Source organism: Rhipicephalus sanguineus, chromosome 5 (genome assembly GCF_013339695.2).
Source record: "Rhipicephalus sanguineus isolate Rsan-2018 chromosome 5, BIME_Rsan_1.4, whole genome shotgun sequence".
NCBI lineage: Eukaryota > Metazoa > Arthropoda > Arachnida > Ixodida > Ixodidae > Rhipicephalus > Rhipicephalus sanguineus.
This window is the reverse complement of record NC_051180.1, coordinates 89790545-89806080: the sequence shown is the minus strand read 5'-3', so window position 1 is coordinate 89806080 and position 15536 is coordinate 89790545. Positions and strand designations below refer to the sequence as shown.

Genomic DNA, 15536 nt, shown 5'->3' with positions numbered 1-15536 from the left:
GGGCAGGAAGTCCGAAAAATCGGAAGCCGAAGCTTTTTAGCATTCAAAATTTCAGATGTTCTTATATATCGACTTCTACGAGGCAGATTTGGAACTCCGAACTTGAAGGGAGCACACCCTTGTCCACAACATCAGTTGGGCTTCCACAGAAGTTGAAAGAGGAGGAGAGGCTGAGGAAATGGCATCTTTGCCTATCACATGTAAAGTGTTGTCGGCAACACTTTGGTTGCACCAAATCATGTACATAAATACAATTTGGCCTCTAAATTGCCTCATTCTTGATAAGACAACTATGAAACCCCACCCCACCAGTGCTTCATCAACCTAGCGAAAAGAAACTTTCATGTTGCTCTCTAATAAGGATATGCTTAGGAATCCTCTCTAACATTTTTTTCTGCAATTTCGGTTCAAAGTATTCGACAAATATTCTAGAAATATACGAGAAATATTTGAAAAATATTCAATTCGATTTGCACTCACACTTCAATATTCGAATTAATTTTGCTATTCGCACAGCTCTAATTAAAATGCCTTCAAGTTATCAATCTACAAAATGTAGACAGAATGCAGGCAGAAGTTAAATTCACATCATCACATTTTATTTCATTTGCAGCAATTATATTTCTATTAACAACAGCATGACAACTTTCTGTCCATTAGCACACAGACCAGCCAACATTCCAGCATCACATCGAGGTTAATCTAAGAAACAGCCACCCGTAATGGAAGCGTTAACAACAGCTTTCAAAGAAAGTACTCTACGCTGTAGAAAATGAAACAACAAAGTTAAGCAACTTCACGAACAGTTGCCAGCTCCACTGGCAGAATGACCGACCGTAAAAGAAAAACATTAGTGATGAACTTTGACATGTACACATTGTTTATGTTTTTACAAGGACCGTGTGTTCCTGCCTAACAGAGTTACCAAGTTATCATTTGGCACATGATGTGCCTTCCTGTATCGAAAGTCTCTTGAATGTTGCCATAGATTCTACAGAGAAAAAAAAAAAACCTTCTTATCAGATTGTCTGCACCATGCGAATAGTGGTGTGAGAAATGCCCACTCCAGGAAAGCGGACCTTCTGCCAAGCAATAACTTCGCGACTTTGTTAGACCGTAAAATGTGGTCACTAAAGAAACATAAGCAATGTGCAAATTTCAAATTCTAGTACATATGAGATCAACAGCCATTACGCTGAACTGCAAACCACTATTCACTTTATACGAGCAAACTGATGACAAAGGTTCTTTCGCCGTAATATCGGCAACAATATTCAAGACACCTTCGGCACAGGAAGGTACTGTACGTCTTGTGCCGAGCGATAAGCTTGCGACTTTGTCAGTCAGTGACAAACTGTCACTGGAAAAACGCAACCAGAAAATGTGTCAATATTAGTAAACGATTACGAATCAACATACTGTAAAACTTGTGAACTAAACCCACACAGAATGACTACACAAACAGAAATGAGCTTGTACTTGCATTTAACATGTTCGATGAATTAAAAACTCGTGCCAAGATTGGCATTACTGTGCAGAGGAGTTATGGAGTAGAGCTGCATTAAGGAAATCCAGTTTGCGCCTGCATTTCATGAGAAACAAGGACTTTGTCAGCAGATCTGATAGTGTCATTAAACCTATTCGACTCACAGTTGATAAATACAGCACAGTGACAGCCGAATGAACAAAACCAGGGGCAAGGAGCTTTATGACCCCAAATGTGCATATCCATGTAGAAGTTGGTGTGACCTGGAACTATTAGCATATGGTAACAACGTTGGTTACAGAGCTTCGTATGTCATCCAGAGTGCACCGTGCAGATTTGCAAACTGCAGCATGGCAACGTTCTCTAGTTTGCTACAAATCACGATCAGTTTGAATGAACAAGGTCGTGTCACGTGTGCAGGTGGAAAATTGTTGCACAACATTATCACAAAATCGCCTCTCGGATACATCAACACGCCAAACGCTATAGGAGGTGAATTCGCCTCTCAAGTGCTGCCCAGTTCTTTCTGGAGAGAATGGCTACTTCACATTCCGTGAGTGGATGCAGTGCAACACACACAAGGCAAAGCGTACTTGCCGCGCACATGTTGCAACTATCCCAGGGCAGCTGTCGGCGTGGCAAAAGCCACGTACCATTCATACTTATCAAAATTTATGAAAACAGTATCTTAAAGCGGGTGATAGACATTGATTTGGTCACACTGGCTGGACTACAGTTGAAGATATGGATGCTACATGCAAAATAAATTGCAGAGTAATATTAGGTAACTAACAAAATTAATATATTTGTTAATCACTTTCAAGCATATGACCCAATCGAAAAACTTCAGCAAGGGGAGCAACGAAGCAATACATTTATTTAACAAAAATCCTGTGCTCAGCAATGGTCTGTTTACGGGCCCTTTAAGAAAAATCAAGCTCTAATTCGTGGAACATCAATGCATCTTGTGATACATTTCGAGGTTGAACTGTCTGAAAAAATAATGCACGTGAGGATTTGTTTTAATAATGTCACCTAACTATGGCTAAGTAGATTAATTAGTCTAATTAGTTATCACTACTCTGTAATTGCTCTTCAGAAGTGTCCACCTCTTCAGGTAATCCAGCTGATGTGACAGAATTACGCTTACCACATGATACCAACACCTTTAATAACTCTGTTTCAATAAAAATAGAAAACTCGGGATCAGGATGACATAGAAGGCATTATATTATAAATACCTTCATTACTGCAATTTTTTTGCCTGCTTTTTCACTGAATTCATCAGAGTACTTAGCTGGTGATAAATTTTCAGCGATCAAACTCTAAGCATGCCTGCGACTGGAAAAACTAGTCTTACAAAATTCATCATCGAGCCGATATTTTACAAACTGTAGGCCATTTATGAAAACCAAACCTTGTTATACCAAAGTGGGATCCAATACAAAAATATCTTCATCATATTTAATGTTTCTTATAGGCATGTAGTATTTGTTGCATGTTAATACAGGTGATAAGCAATTTAAATTTACTTTGTTATGTCTTGCAATATGTTCTTTGTGTGTTTAGGTAATTGAAGGTTCCATTTCAGCACAACAGCCACTGGTTGGATTAAAACATCAAGACCAACAAGTCGCTACAGGCGAAGCAGGAACAATAGAAATCTTGTTCACACTGTGTATCAGAGATTGTGCAGAGTGATCCACCAATCTTGGAGGCTGTGTTATAGCGCTATAAGGCAAGGGCATAGTGAATATCATATTGTGTTGAGACAATGCTGCAGTCTTAATCGCAGTAGCAAATAAGAAATAGAGGGTAAGCCCTTCAAAGGGTGGCTGGGAAACATCCTGGATTAATTTATACGCCCCATATTCCATAATTTTGTATGAACATAGAGGGATCTCATACGTTCATACTCTGGATATGGCGATCACATGGGAAATGCTCCATAACACATATGGGAAGATATCGGTTTGTTTTATGTGAAATTATTGGATATCGGTTCATTCAAAAGAGAAGCCTTTCATTGCTGACAACTCTTGCCGTACAAATAACATTCTTTGGGAAAGCTATCGACCAATAAGATTTCCTCTTGGACCAGAAAGAATTTCCCAGGCTTCAACGAAAGGCATTGCTGCAGGTTGCCGTAAACATTTACGTTGTCATTACAATGGAATATTCAATTCATAATGGATGGTAAAGTCTCTTTACCTAACTTAACAAATGTACAACTTACTCAAGTTTCAAGAACTAAAGTACCATATGCACGTATCTGACGTGGCAATAAAGAAGGAAGCGCTGCTTTACAGTTTTCTTCAAACCTTGCATTGCACTGATGAACTTTGAACCAATCAAATGTTCCTCACGTTTGTACGTACACTACTCATGCTTTGAGTAGCAAAATCAATTCGCAACGTACAGCAGCACTTAAAGTTCGACATCACCAGAAAGGTCATAGTTGTTCAACGCTACTGCTGATGGCTTTTAAATCACACGCACATGCTCAGCTCAAATTGGGGCGTACATCAAACACCAGAGCTCATTTGGTTCTCGTCTCTTACCTATACCTGTACAAAATCATATGTGAACACATTATAATCAACGAGGACCCAGTCGTCACATTTCGACCGATTGCTGCGTATACATGTGCTGTGAATACTCGCATTCACGTTCTTTCTATGTGCAACGGGAAGTCACTGAATCAGGAGTCAGCGCCGTCGACAACTTCGTCGTGGATTGCCTGTTCCATGGCGTGAGAGGGCTGCAGCGGTTTCTGACAAACAAAGAACACACTGCGGTACTCGTACCGCATCATAGAACGTGGATTTTGGGTGTACGGTGTCGGAATACCAGTTTCTTCTTTCTGAAAAGGAAAAAGAAATATTAGGAGGTATACATAAACTGGGCATGGCTACATGTCTTGGACAGTGATAGATTGCCATCACTTACTAAGAAGTTTCGCCTATCCAGTATCTTGCTCAGTTAGTGGGGACAACGAAATTGTGCTCTCAGTCTATGCTTACACAATCAGTTTCATTATTCTTTGGCAATTCTACAGGAAAAAAAAATGGAAACCTACTAAGAGCTGAGCGTGTATTGTGGATTCATGTCCATATCACGCCTCTTTCTATAAGGGTCAAAATTAATAAATGCATAGAACATAAGTACAACACAAAAGCATTCTTAAGGTCTGTGAAATAGAATAAAGAAGATAATAAAATACTGTAAATAGCAATGATTATAACATTTAAAGCTGCCACTATCGATATAGACAGCTCTGAATTATATTAATAATTTGTGCACAGAAGTTTCACAAAATCTTCCTAAGCAGTGAAAAATTTTTAACGCAATCTGTGAACTGTTTACATTGATTGGTAAAGTTCTTGACGTATATTTTTGGTGTAAAGTTACAATGTTGCAAACTTTGTGCTCACGTATTTCTCACATACTAATTTCACGGGAATTTTCGTTAAGCAATAATTTAAATAAAGCCTTTCCTTGAAAAACTGTTTGCAATAAAAATTTGGCTATCTTTCCCAAAAGTGATAAATTTCATTTAGACAGCTCATGAAATAACTCTCGTCAGAGGAATTACACTTCTTTTTTTTTCAGGAATTTGAATGAGATGATTCAAAGTGGACTCCCAAGCCAGCATTGACAGTCAACTTTTTTTTTTACACAACGGTACCTTGGCTTAATTGTCTGTCGGTTTCATTAGTTTTGTATAACACAGAAAAACTAGCCCCTTGGGCAATTACACCAATTTCGTACAGCCAGCTTTGGAAAATAATCTCTCTGAACAGCCGTTCTATTCACTCTTTCACACTTATTATAGGCCCAACAAAGATCTCAGAGAAACTGCGCACTGGCCGGCAATTTCTGTTTGGCCGTGCTGCTGTAAAATTGCCTGTATTGCATGCATTTTCGCATGTGGCAATCATGTTCTAAGCGAATACTCTTTATGTTTTTATGCTGAAAGCCTTAGATGCCTTATCAATCATGAAAATTGACTGTCGGCGTCAACATGAGTGATGCCGAAAATCATGATCACGCGATGGTCACATCGCGCAATCACGTCACAGATTGCCAAAATTTGTGACGTCATCATGACATCACTACAATGACACATAACGTGACATCACATGATGATGCCATCACGACGTCGTCGCTTGGTCAAAAATAGGCCAATCACGAAGGCAGTGCAAAACCAGGTGAGGTGCAGGAAGCTTAACTGCAATGCCTCCGATCCTGGAGGCGGTGCAAAACTACGTCAGGTGCACAAAGTTATCGGAGAGGGCGGGGAGGATCAATACATCACATGTGAAGAAAAATAAGAAGAAGATGGCTTTCAACGTCTAGTCATCTTATGAGAATGCATAAGGGACCCTGTGATTTTGGCTTCAATCACGCAATGCTTTAATCTCCCCTCATTTTCCTTTCCTCCGTGGAAGTACCGACTGACCAGAAAAATAAAGCCCATGGCAAGAATGATGTTCCGGACGTCTTCGTAGCTGGGCTCAATCGAGTCCTCGTTAGGCAGGTCGGCGTAGTGGTAGAGCAGTGGACCCAAGTTGATCCACAGACCTCCAGGCCGTAGGATGTGCGCTATGGTCTCTATGTACAACACCACATTAGGTGCCGTGTCCAAGAAGAAGCACGTCGACACACAATCCCACTGTTCCACTGCAACAGAAAGCAAGACATAGCCTTACTCGTTGCAGGAGGCATGCATTTTTCAAATACAGAAGAGATTCACAATGTCACGCCATCAAACCTTGGTACTACAACCATGGCCAGACTGAAAAGACGCACGCGCGTTCCGTCTTAAGGCCTACGCAATGTGTTGTTTCCACTTCCCGCCGCACCACCATGTTGTGGCTGCGACCCCGCCATTGCATGCGTGACTGCGGTCCATGCAAAAGTAGACGCGACCATGCGCTCGCGTCTTTTTTTTTGTTTTTTTTTTATATTTTTGCCTCCGTGTTCTCGGCAAGCAGCAAGCAAAAACGCCTATAACTATGGCAGGGCCGCTGCGCTCCTCGCGGTGAGCCATGGCGCTAACCAAGGAGAAACGCTACCATTGTGTTGAACTCGATTGCGAAGGCTGTAAGATGGAACACACGCGGGCGTCTTTCCAGTCCGGCCAAGGTACAACAAAGCCAGGGTTGCCACTGACTTTCAAGTAAATGTTGCCAAACGACGAGCACAAAGTCGCCAAAAGTCGCCATTTTTTTTACAAATTTCGCCAAAAAAGTCGCCATTCTAGATATTTGCGGCATATCCTAGGAATAAGAATTTCCGCTTATGTATAGCCCCGTAGCATACAGTGCCATTCAAAGCCCTTAAAGTGTATTGACATTTCTCAAGACCAGTCGCATCGCCCGCTTCACCATGGGTGTGCCTGGTGCACCTGGTTCTCCGACTACCCGCAAGATGTGCGCGGTGGGGCAAGTATGAATGGATAAAAACGCTCGTTATATCCTTCCATCCCTGTCCGCTTGTTTCAGAGAGAAAAGTGTGGTAAACCTTGGGCGAAAACCGTGAAGGCGTTGTTTGTAGACAACTTTACATCCCCTTATATGAAAAAAAAGAATTAACAGGTTTATTAAAAGTAGTAAGACAGAAGTCTTACAGGTACCGTTCATTAGTGAGTCTTATACCTCTCAGTGTGAACTAATATGATACCGGACGCCACTGTCCCTTTCCTATAGTCACTTATATCTACCCGCGTCAATCCGATGCGTTATAATTGAACGGGTAGACAGTATAAAAAGTTATATAGCATTTGTTTTCATTGCACACGCTCACCGAGAACAGTGGAAAATGCCTGAATAAATACTTTTTTATTGCACAAACACGCGCGTATCCGCCAATCTTCGCTATACGAGCTCACTTAGGGGATACTGCAGCAGTCAATAAGTCGCCAAGCTACAGAGAACAGTTGGAGCTTTGGCGGAACAAATGGCCGAAACACACGACCAACCCGTCATCTATCCCCTTCAGAAGCGAAACTTTAGAGAAGCTCTGAAGCATCTAGATGAGTCTAGATGAATTGAGGACATAGAAGCATCTAGATCAATTGAGGATATACACACGAGTTACAGGACGGACATACCGAACGGCACGCAATGTACACCTCAAAACCCAGAAAAATACAGAGAATAGTGCCGCTCATTCGTTGTGAAGACACTGAGCTTAGGATGCATAACTCAGTGGAGACCTGACCCGCAAATCGCCAAAAATTCGCCATGTCGTCATTCATAATTTTAGGTCGCCACGGGCCTCTCAAATTCGCCAATTTGGCGAAAAGTAGCCACCATTGGCAACCCTGAACAAAGGTTAAAATAAGGACACAGTGAAAAGCCTTTATATAGGGGAGTGCTTAACCTTCAATTACTTTGTCATAGTTAAATGTCGCGCACTGTAACAATGTGCGACTTTTCATATTTACTAATTAGTAATACTAATTATTCATTACAGTAACAACATTTCTGCCAGTCAGTAATGAAGTCGTGTCCTTTTATCGAACTTCCATGGATTAGCCCTAATTTCAATATATATTGAGAGCATGCTATAGAAAGCACCACTGGTCCACATATTTCTGTCCTGCCATGCCCACGGTAGACATTAATGAGGCTACTAAAATTTATCGGAACACAAGGAATAAATTCAAAGATCGATGAACATTCCATTAACACACTCTATGGCATGCAAGCAGGCAGAATGGCTATTTCATTTAAAGGACTCAGCTGAAAGTTTGTCTTCTGTATTGTCTTCTTTTATTAGCAACTGTCCCTTCAAGGGCCCCTAAACCACTCAGAGGTCGAAATTTAGTTGTGGTGTTGCAGTTGTGTACGAATCTACAATGAACACGCGACTGCAAATTTTTTCGTAATGCTGCCACAATAATGGAGTTTACACAAGTTCGATGATCGAAATGCAGCCCTTGCTCATTTCACTCTTTCCTTCGCTACACTCCGTTCATTGGCTTGTCTCTCCTCCTGGTGTTCCTCCTCCCCATGAGAGGAGGTTAAGCAGGGAGCATGCATACCTGCAGACAAACAGGCTTTTTCTGCTGCTGACATGACCAGATTCTACTGATGACATCACAAATAACTCTGCAGATACCGAAAGACCCGGAGAGGAGCACAAGATCATTTTCTTATTTTGTAGTGCACCCGCGGTGCATAGCGCTGCCGTGTTTGGTCCTGTTGACCGTGACAGCACTCTGAACTCAACGCACATCTTTACTTGAAATGTTGTAAAAATATCTGAGGTGGTTTAGGGACCCTAAAGGGAGATAACATAGGGAATCACAATACGGAGTTAGTAGTGGCAGTACATGCAGATGCTGACACACAGGAACAAAGAAAGCGTGCACGCACACTGTGAGCTGTACACTTCGACAAAGTTGCCAGCTGCCATGGAGAACTGTGCCTCAGGAGGGACGTCGCTGGGGTTGGCATCTGGGAACTGGGCGGGCCTGATCTGGTCTGCCGAGGCCATGTGGTTGTAGTATTGGTGCACCCAGGGATACACGCTGTACAAGTTGGTTTCCTTGCACCTAGAAGCATGAGAACGGAGGGAAGAGAAACATGGCAGCTTCCTCGAAAATAAGGCTTAATATAAAAATTAAGTAAAATTTATTTCTGGGATTTTAACTGCCAAAATGACGATATAATTATTGGGGACGTAAGGGGGGTTTCATATTACTTTTGACAATAGAGGATTCTTCTACATTCACCTAAATCTAAGTAGACGGCCATTTTTACATTTTGCCCCCATCAAGTGCAGCCTTTGTGGCTGGGACTGAATGGGTAAGAAAAAGGAAGGGCCTTGTGCTCAACGGTGTAGAATCGAACATTGATACAGAAAACATGAATGTAATGAATGGAGTGTACCGAACATGTTACTATCATTACGTAATGAATATATGTGTATATAGTGAATATTGCATACAGAAAAAGCATGCTCGTGTTAGATGTGACTGTTATGGATGAGGTTGTACAGTGCTGACATATACATTTACAAAGCTGTACAGGCACTATGCCAACCAGACTTTTCACACATAAAATAGTACTGCTCAGTAGGCTTGAAACTTTGGGAAATAATAATAGGGTATTTGAATATTATAATACAATTGATCTTAAAAGCCAGGTTCTTTTCTCACTGGTGTTACTATGATGTCATAACAGAAAGCAAAATCAAATGACTTGCGATAACGCTAGGTTTAACAGTGTTGTTTATAACATTCCTTCTGTGCTTCCCCTTTGTCATATACTCATGTTCTTACCACAGGGGCAGCGCCAGGATTTGTTCACTGGGGGGGGGGTGGCACCCACGACAAGTGAGTTCCTTCAGAAGGGGCAGGGAGGCGGGGAACTTAGGCGTTGCGTTTTGATTATGCTTGCTCTTGAAGGGGGGGGGAGAGGGGGGGCAAGCGAAAGTTTGGTGGGGGGAGGCTCCAGCCACCCCGTGCCCCCCGCTGGCGCCACCCCTGCCTTACCATGTGACCAGTATCAAACTGTTAGGGCGTGCACTCCATCGTGTTAACTTCTTTTCCTTACAGTTTCACACATTCAAAAAAAGCTTCTCTGAGTGGAAAAAATTAGGGCAGCTTCGTGCTGGTGGTGCCAAGCCCGGAGAAATAGTGGAGCTGGGCAGCCTTCCTTAGCATGCCAGCCAGGCCTAGGCTATAGATAGCCAGTTAAGCCTGGGAAAGCCAAGTTGAGCCTAGGAAAGGCAAGGTGAGGCTCTCTCTCTCTCTCTGTTTATTCCTATGCTTGTTCTGATACCGTGCTTGGATAGCCGAGTGGTTATGATGCTTGCCTTTGGACCGTGGGTACCCGTGTTCAAATCCAGCCTGGCCAAGCAATTTTATTGAATTTAACTAAAATAGCTTAGCGAGGCTCCACTGCTCTCCATTTCTCTCCTCCTATCCTTCTCCTTTCCTTCTTTCAACGGTTGCTAGGCGACGGATGGTGACATCATTGCTCGGCGAGGTTTTTCTGTGAATACCTAATGGACTCTCCTCTGGCTTAAACAGCTTTACTGTTAAAAAAGATTTATTGTATGTAATATTTTTCTAGACCGGTGCATTCTTTTTCTGTGGTCCTCAAACAACATAATGAGAGAGTTCAACGGTACTCACCGATTCAGAATGAAGTTGGAAGCGAACAGCATGAACAGGCTGAACTCATTGCCCTGGCAACAATAACCCTGGCGGGCGATCTCGTAGGCTAGCCTGCCAAGGCCTGCTCCCGGCACAAGTATGTGAATGGTGGATGGGTCTCTGAAAAGCGAGATGCATGCCCTGATGCTGGTACATTCGGTACCTCTCAGTGACACAAAATAATGTCTGCCAGATATGTGTGTAGGAACTAAATTACAGGACAGGAGACAGATTTAGTATAACATTGATAAAGGCCTTCAGTGTGTACAATAACTTAGTGGTGCGATGCATGTCTGCATACTTATCTGAAACATTATATGAAACATGGTGACTTACTGAATCGTGCTCATAAAGACAAAGACAGAGAAAAAGTTAGATGTGACATGCTATTCCTTTAATCACCATGCCACTTTCCAAACCCGCCCAATTTGCCACACTTGTTGGTCCATAAAGGCACCTGGAGCTATAATAACAGAGATACCAATGACCATATCTAGCAGTAAAAAAATGACATCTAGAGAACTTTTATTGCACAAGACTGTGAAAGTGGCTCATTTGCTGCACAAGTTTAAGTGAATAACTTTTCAGGCACTGATATTTTCTTTATTCATATAGAACACCGTAATAATAACCTACAAAGCCACTAGAGGCCAAATAGCACTGCATGTACCGTAGTAAAGTACCACAGTCCAGAGCCCGATGCTCTGGCGTTCTAGACAAGCATGTTGCCGTCTGTACATTTGCATTGGTTTTGGCAAAAATTTTCCCCCATTGTTTTCCCACTCTTGTACATCATTACGCACCATGGGAGCTTATGATTTAACTCAAGTCACATTATATTTGAGCCACCGACTTCCATTAATGATAGCTGCCTTTTAATGTTTACATAGTGCATATGCAAACGCGACAGGTCCTGCACAGATTGTACTAGGCTTAGTAAAGAACGTTCATCACACTCACACTTCGTCTAGTGGGTAATGTTCTGAAATGGTGTCCAAAATGGGTTGAAAGCACGCTCGCCGTTCCTCGGCCCCCTCGGAACTCCATTCCCGTACGAACTGCTTCAGGACACCCTGCACCTTGTCCATGTCTAACGATGTGGCCTGAATCTGTAGAGCACAAAAAGAACCCAATCAAGTAAGCTGAAGGCATCATTTTGATGCTTTGTGATAACACGGGAACCTAGTATCCCTAACATGTATCCTCAAATTCATTCGTTCTGAAGTGAGTAAAGATAACGTGGCAAAAATACAGGATGTGTAAGCGAAAAAAGAAAGGACTAGCACTGTTCAGCTTTACAGCCTACAATTAAAAAAATTTGGGAGGACACCCAAGGAAACTATTTTAAAGAAGTCTAGTAATATGTACCGATCGGATCAGTCAGTTCTGTTTACCAGACCCAGCCTCATTACTTTACGGACAAATCCTGTACTGCTACCAAGAAACGAGGTTTACAAACATGTTTAGACACAGCATGATGAGGCCACTTGAGCTGGACACACTAATTAACAATTATATATTTTAAAAATTAGAAGCGCATCTCGCTACACCTGGAATTAGCAAAGGTTCAAATAATGTATTGGTAAAGAAGAAGCAACCTACTGAGCATGAAGAAGCAGATAAAAAGAAACCGGACAAAGCACAGTGTTCTGTCTCCTGCGTATCCTCATGCCTCTTTTATAGTCAGCTATTTAGTACTTTATTCAGTGACAACCTTAGAATGACAAATAGGCTCTGTCTATAGTCTGCGACAAGCTAAAGCTATAGTGCCATGGCTACTGCTGTTCTACTCAAAGAGAGTTTGTACAGAGACTTCAGACAATTACGTTCACTCATTTATGCGATGCCAAAAGCTTTTGCAAGCTTAACCCTTTACTGCCGGTTGTCGCGAATTCGCGACATACCGAAAAACGCCGATTAATTAACAGACGAAACGCGTTGATGCCTTCACCGGCGGCTGTCACGTATTTGCGGCGAACGTAGCTTTGAGCACGAGAGATCTAGCGCCATTGCATGTAAGGTATTTCAAGCTGGAACCCAGTGTTGTGCATCAGTTGCCGGAGAGCGCGAAGCACGTGCAACAGCTCTCACTTCTTCGTTGTTTTCTGCGCGAGAACGTAAGTTCCATCTCCTATAAAAATTTTTGCGATGTGCACGCCTACAAGAGGTTGCACACGACATGCCACGTTGTTTTGAAGTACGTTATTTCCTGCGCAATCCTCGCTTCTGTGGTATGTCGCGAATTCGTGACATCCGGCATTTGAGTCAGTCAGTGATGACTGCTGGTATGACAAGTTGATGATAGACTTCCGCTCATTTTATGGGGAAAAAAGGCTTCGGACGCGCTTGCCACCTGAAGATAAAAGTGACGACAGCTGTCTCAATGACAGCGAAGACGACGATGTCGATCCTCATGCACAAGCACGAGTGTCTTCATCGAGCAGTGAGGATGAAAACGAAGATGTGGTAGACCAGCCAAGCTAGTGCCTCTCCAAAACATGCATTGCGGTGGAAAAAAAAGACTGTCAAGAACAGCGGGAAGTACCACACTAGAAAACAGCTCATCCTCAACCGAACTCCTATTGAATATTTCAAGGAATTTTTATGACACGTTCACGGGACACATCGTTCAACAGAGCAATCTGTTTGCGACGCAGAAAAATCCGAACAAAGGACTGGCTCTGTCTCGTGGTGAGCTAGATCTATTTCTCGGTGCCGTCATCTTCATGTCATTCTGTCGGCTCCCAAGAAGTCGGCTATACCGGGCGGCGGAGTCTAGGGCACACAGGGTGCCCGACACGATGTCACGTGATTGGTAGGAGGAAATAATGTCAAACTTGCATTTACCAAAAAATGACGACGCCAAGTTACGTCCCCCTGAAGAGATCCGCTTCATGATGCGGCGATGCCGTACTTGCGTTGCATTGAACATATTGAGCTACTAGGCTTAAGTGCCGGTTGTCACAATTCGCAACATACCTAAAAGTATGCATTAACGTTGCATTTTGGATAATACAACTGCTGATTTAAGTTAAGGGTGCTATTTAAAGCTGAAAAATGAAAAACAAATATTTTTCTTCGGCGCTTTCATAATTCAGGCATTAAAGGGTTAAGATTGTTAATTTTATCATGCAGATCCACCTTTCTGTCACTGGTTTAAGTATTAAACTTTAACAGAGAGGCAAATCTTCTAGCAGATCCAAATATGGGTGTTCAGCGAAAGATTATGTTTAGATTTGAAACAGCAAACATTTATTTTCCAATAAGCCTAGTGTTTATTAGCAAAGCAAGACTATTTAAGCTAACAGCGGTCTCCCGCTGGCACGGCTCTCTTACTTAGGTGGAAGTCAGTTTCATCACGGTTTTTGAGAGTGCTGCTTGTATTGAGACCTTAGGTCCACACCAAATATGGTCTGTAACGGAAAAACTTATTGTGTTGGTATCCTTTGGTAAAACATTGCTCATTCAAGCACACCAGTGCTCGGTGTTGTGTGCTCTATATCCTGGATGTCTCCACGCAATGTGCCGTTATGCTCAAACAACTACAAGAACGTCAAACGACACTCAGTTAACCAACCTGATTCGTCGGTTTCACATCATCGGAGTGGTCTGCATTCTCGAACATGTGGGCAATGTTGGCCACCACGAGCTTGAGAACCTCGTGGTTGTGGTCAATGGCCATCCGTACTCGGTCCAGGTGTTGCCGGTAGCTCTTGAGCATGAGTTGATGGGACGGCGGTAGACTCGACACATATTTGACCACTTTAAACAACCGTCGAAGGGAGTAACTCCTGCAAACCAGTTTTAACAACCATTCGATTTGCATGTCAGGTTAAACTGTGCACTCTGTAATGTACGTAAAATTGACTTACACATTCAACTTGAGTGTTTGCCATTTATACTAAATGGACAAAACCAAGACAATGTCACAATTGTCAACATAATTTTACCTAGAAAGTGCATAGCTGGTTCCAATAAGCAGATTAGTTCCCAATGCGAATTATGCGATAAACCCTACTTTGCTTGCCTCTAAAACGCTTCAGTAGGTGTTTCTGTGAATACTGTAGCATTTATCACGTGAAAAGTATCTATAATCTGGTGGCGATTGACATGACATCGCCACCGTTGAAATTCAGTGTACCTAAAGAAACACGTGGAACAGTTCTTGATGTCAAGTGCTATATCATATCATATCAGACGCAGTGCAAACTGCTTATGTTTTCGTGGATAACTTCAAGTTACAAGCTGAAGCAACAAACCTGGTAAGTAGTGAAATAAACTACAATCCAAGCATGGCCACATTACTGTGAAACCGGCCGAGTTGCGGTTCCGAACCCCCTTCATAGTCTGCGAGGTGCAGCGTCTGTGCTTAACTGTCAACAGAGAAACGCTGCAGTTCGCTAGTACGTACTCCGGCTACTAGTATATTAAAATTTTCACAGAATAGAGACTGTTTAATCATGCAGCATACAGGAATGTCAAAGGCGCCTGTTTAGGCCACTGGTCGGTGGAGATTACCTGTTAAAACTTCAATAAGGAACGCCCGATTTTTACAACCCAATCAGAATGTGGCACCAGTGCCACGTCTCTTTATTTGTAAGACATCTCCGCAAACGCGCAACACACACGTAAACAAGCTCTTCTTAAGCATTACCTATATGACCTAAAAGCGTTCACAATTCTTTGAAAATGTTTTCGCTCTTCGGGATCGTCCACAACACTCGCACTGCCACCAACGCTGTTGCCGGCCATCTTTGATCGACTAGAGAATTTGTTTTTTTTATCATTTTGGCCAACTGAAAATCTGTTTCGCGACAAAACCAACTAAACGATTGAAAAATCTTGAGCCGTCTTTTGTAAAGCATTGATTTTAATGTT

General features: G+C 42.4%; 1 protein-coding gene across 1 annotated transcript; it reads right to left on the bottom strand.

Moving 5' to 3' along the window:
- Positions 1–582: 582 nt before the first annotated feature.
- LOC119393985 (carnosine N-methyltransferase) lies at positions 583–15416 on the bottom strand. Its single transcript, XM_037661197.1, has 7 exons — positions 15313–15416; positions 14236–14449; positions 11619–11767; positions 10638–10778; positions 8872–9050; positions 5949–6169; positions 583–4349 (listed from the first exon to the last, which is right to left on the bottom strand). The coding sequence occupies exons 1-7, from the start codon at positions 15408–15410 to the stop codon at positions 4188–4190; spliced, it is 1164 nt and encodes a 387-aa protein (XP_037517125.1). The 5' UTR covers positions 15411–15416; the 3' UTR covers positions 583–4187.
- Positions 15417–15536: the final 120 nt, after the last annotated feature.

Coding starts and splice junctions, on each gene's coding strand:
- LOC119393985 (XM_037661197.1), bottom strand. CDS start 15,410: ATGGCCGGCAACAGCGTTGGTGGCAGTGCGAGTGTTGTGGACGATCCC. Junction 10,779..11,618: donor CATTACCCACTAGACGAAGT/GTGAGTGTGATG, acceptor CTCGCTTTTCAG/AGACCCATCCACCATTCACA. Junction 4,350..5,948: donor CCATGGGCTTTATTTTTCTG/GTCAGTCGGTAC, acceptor TTTCCTTTTCAG/AAAGAAGAAACTGGTATTCC.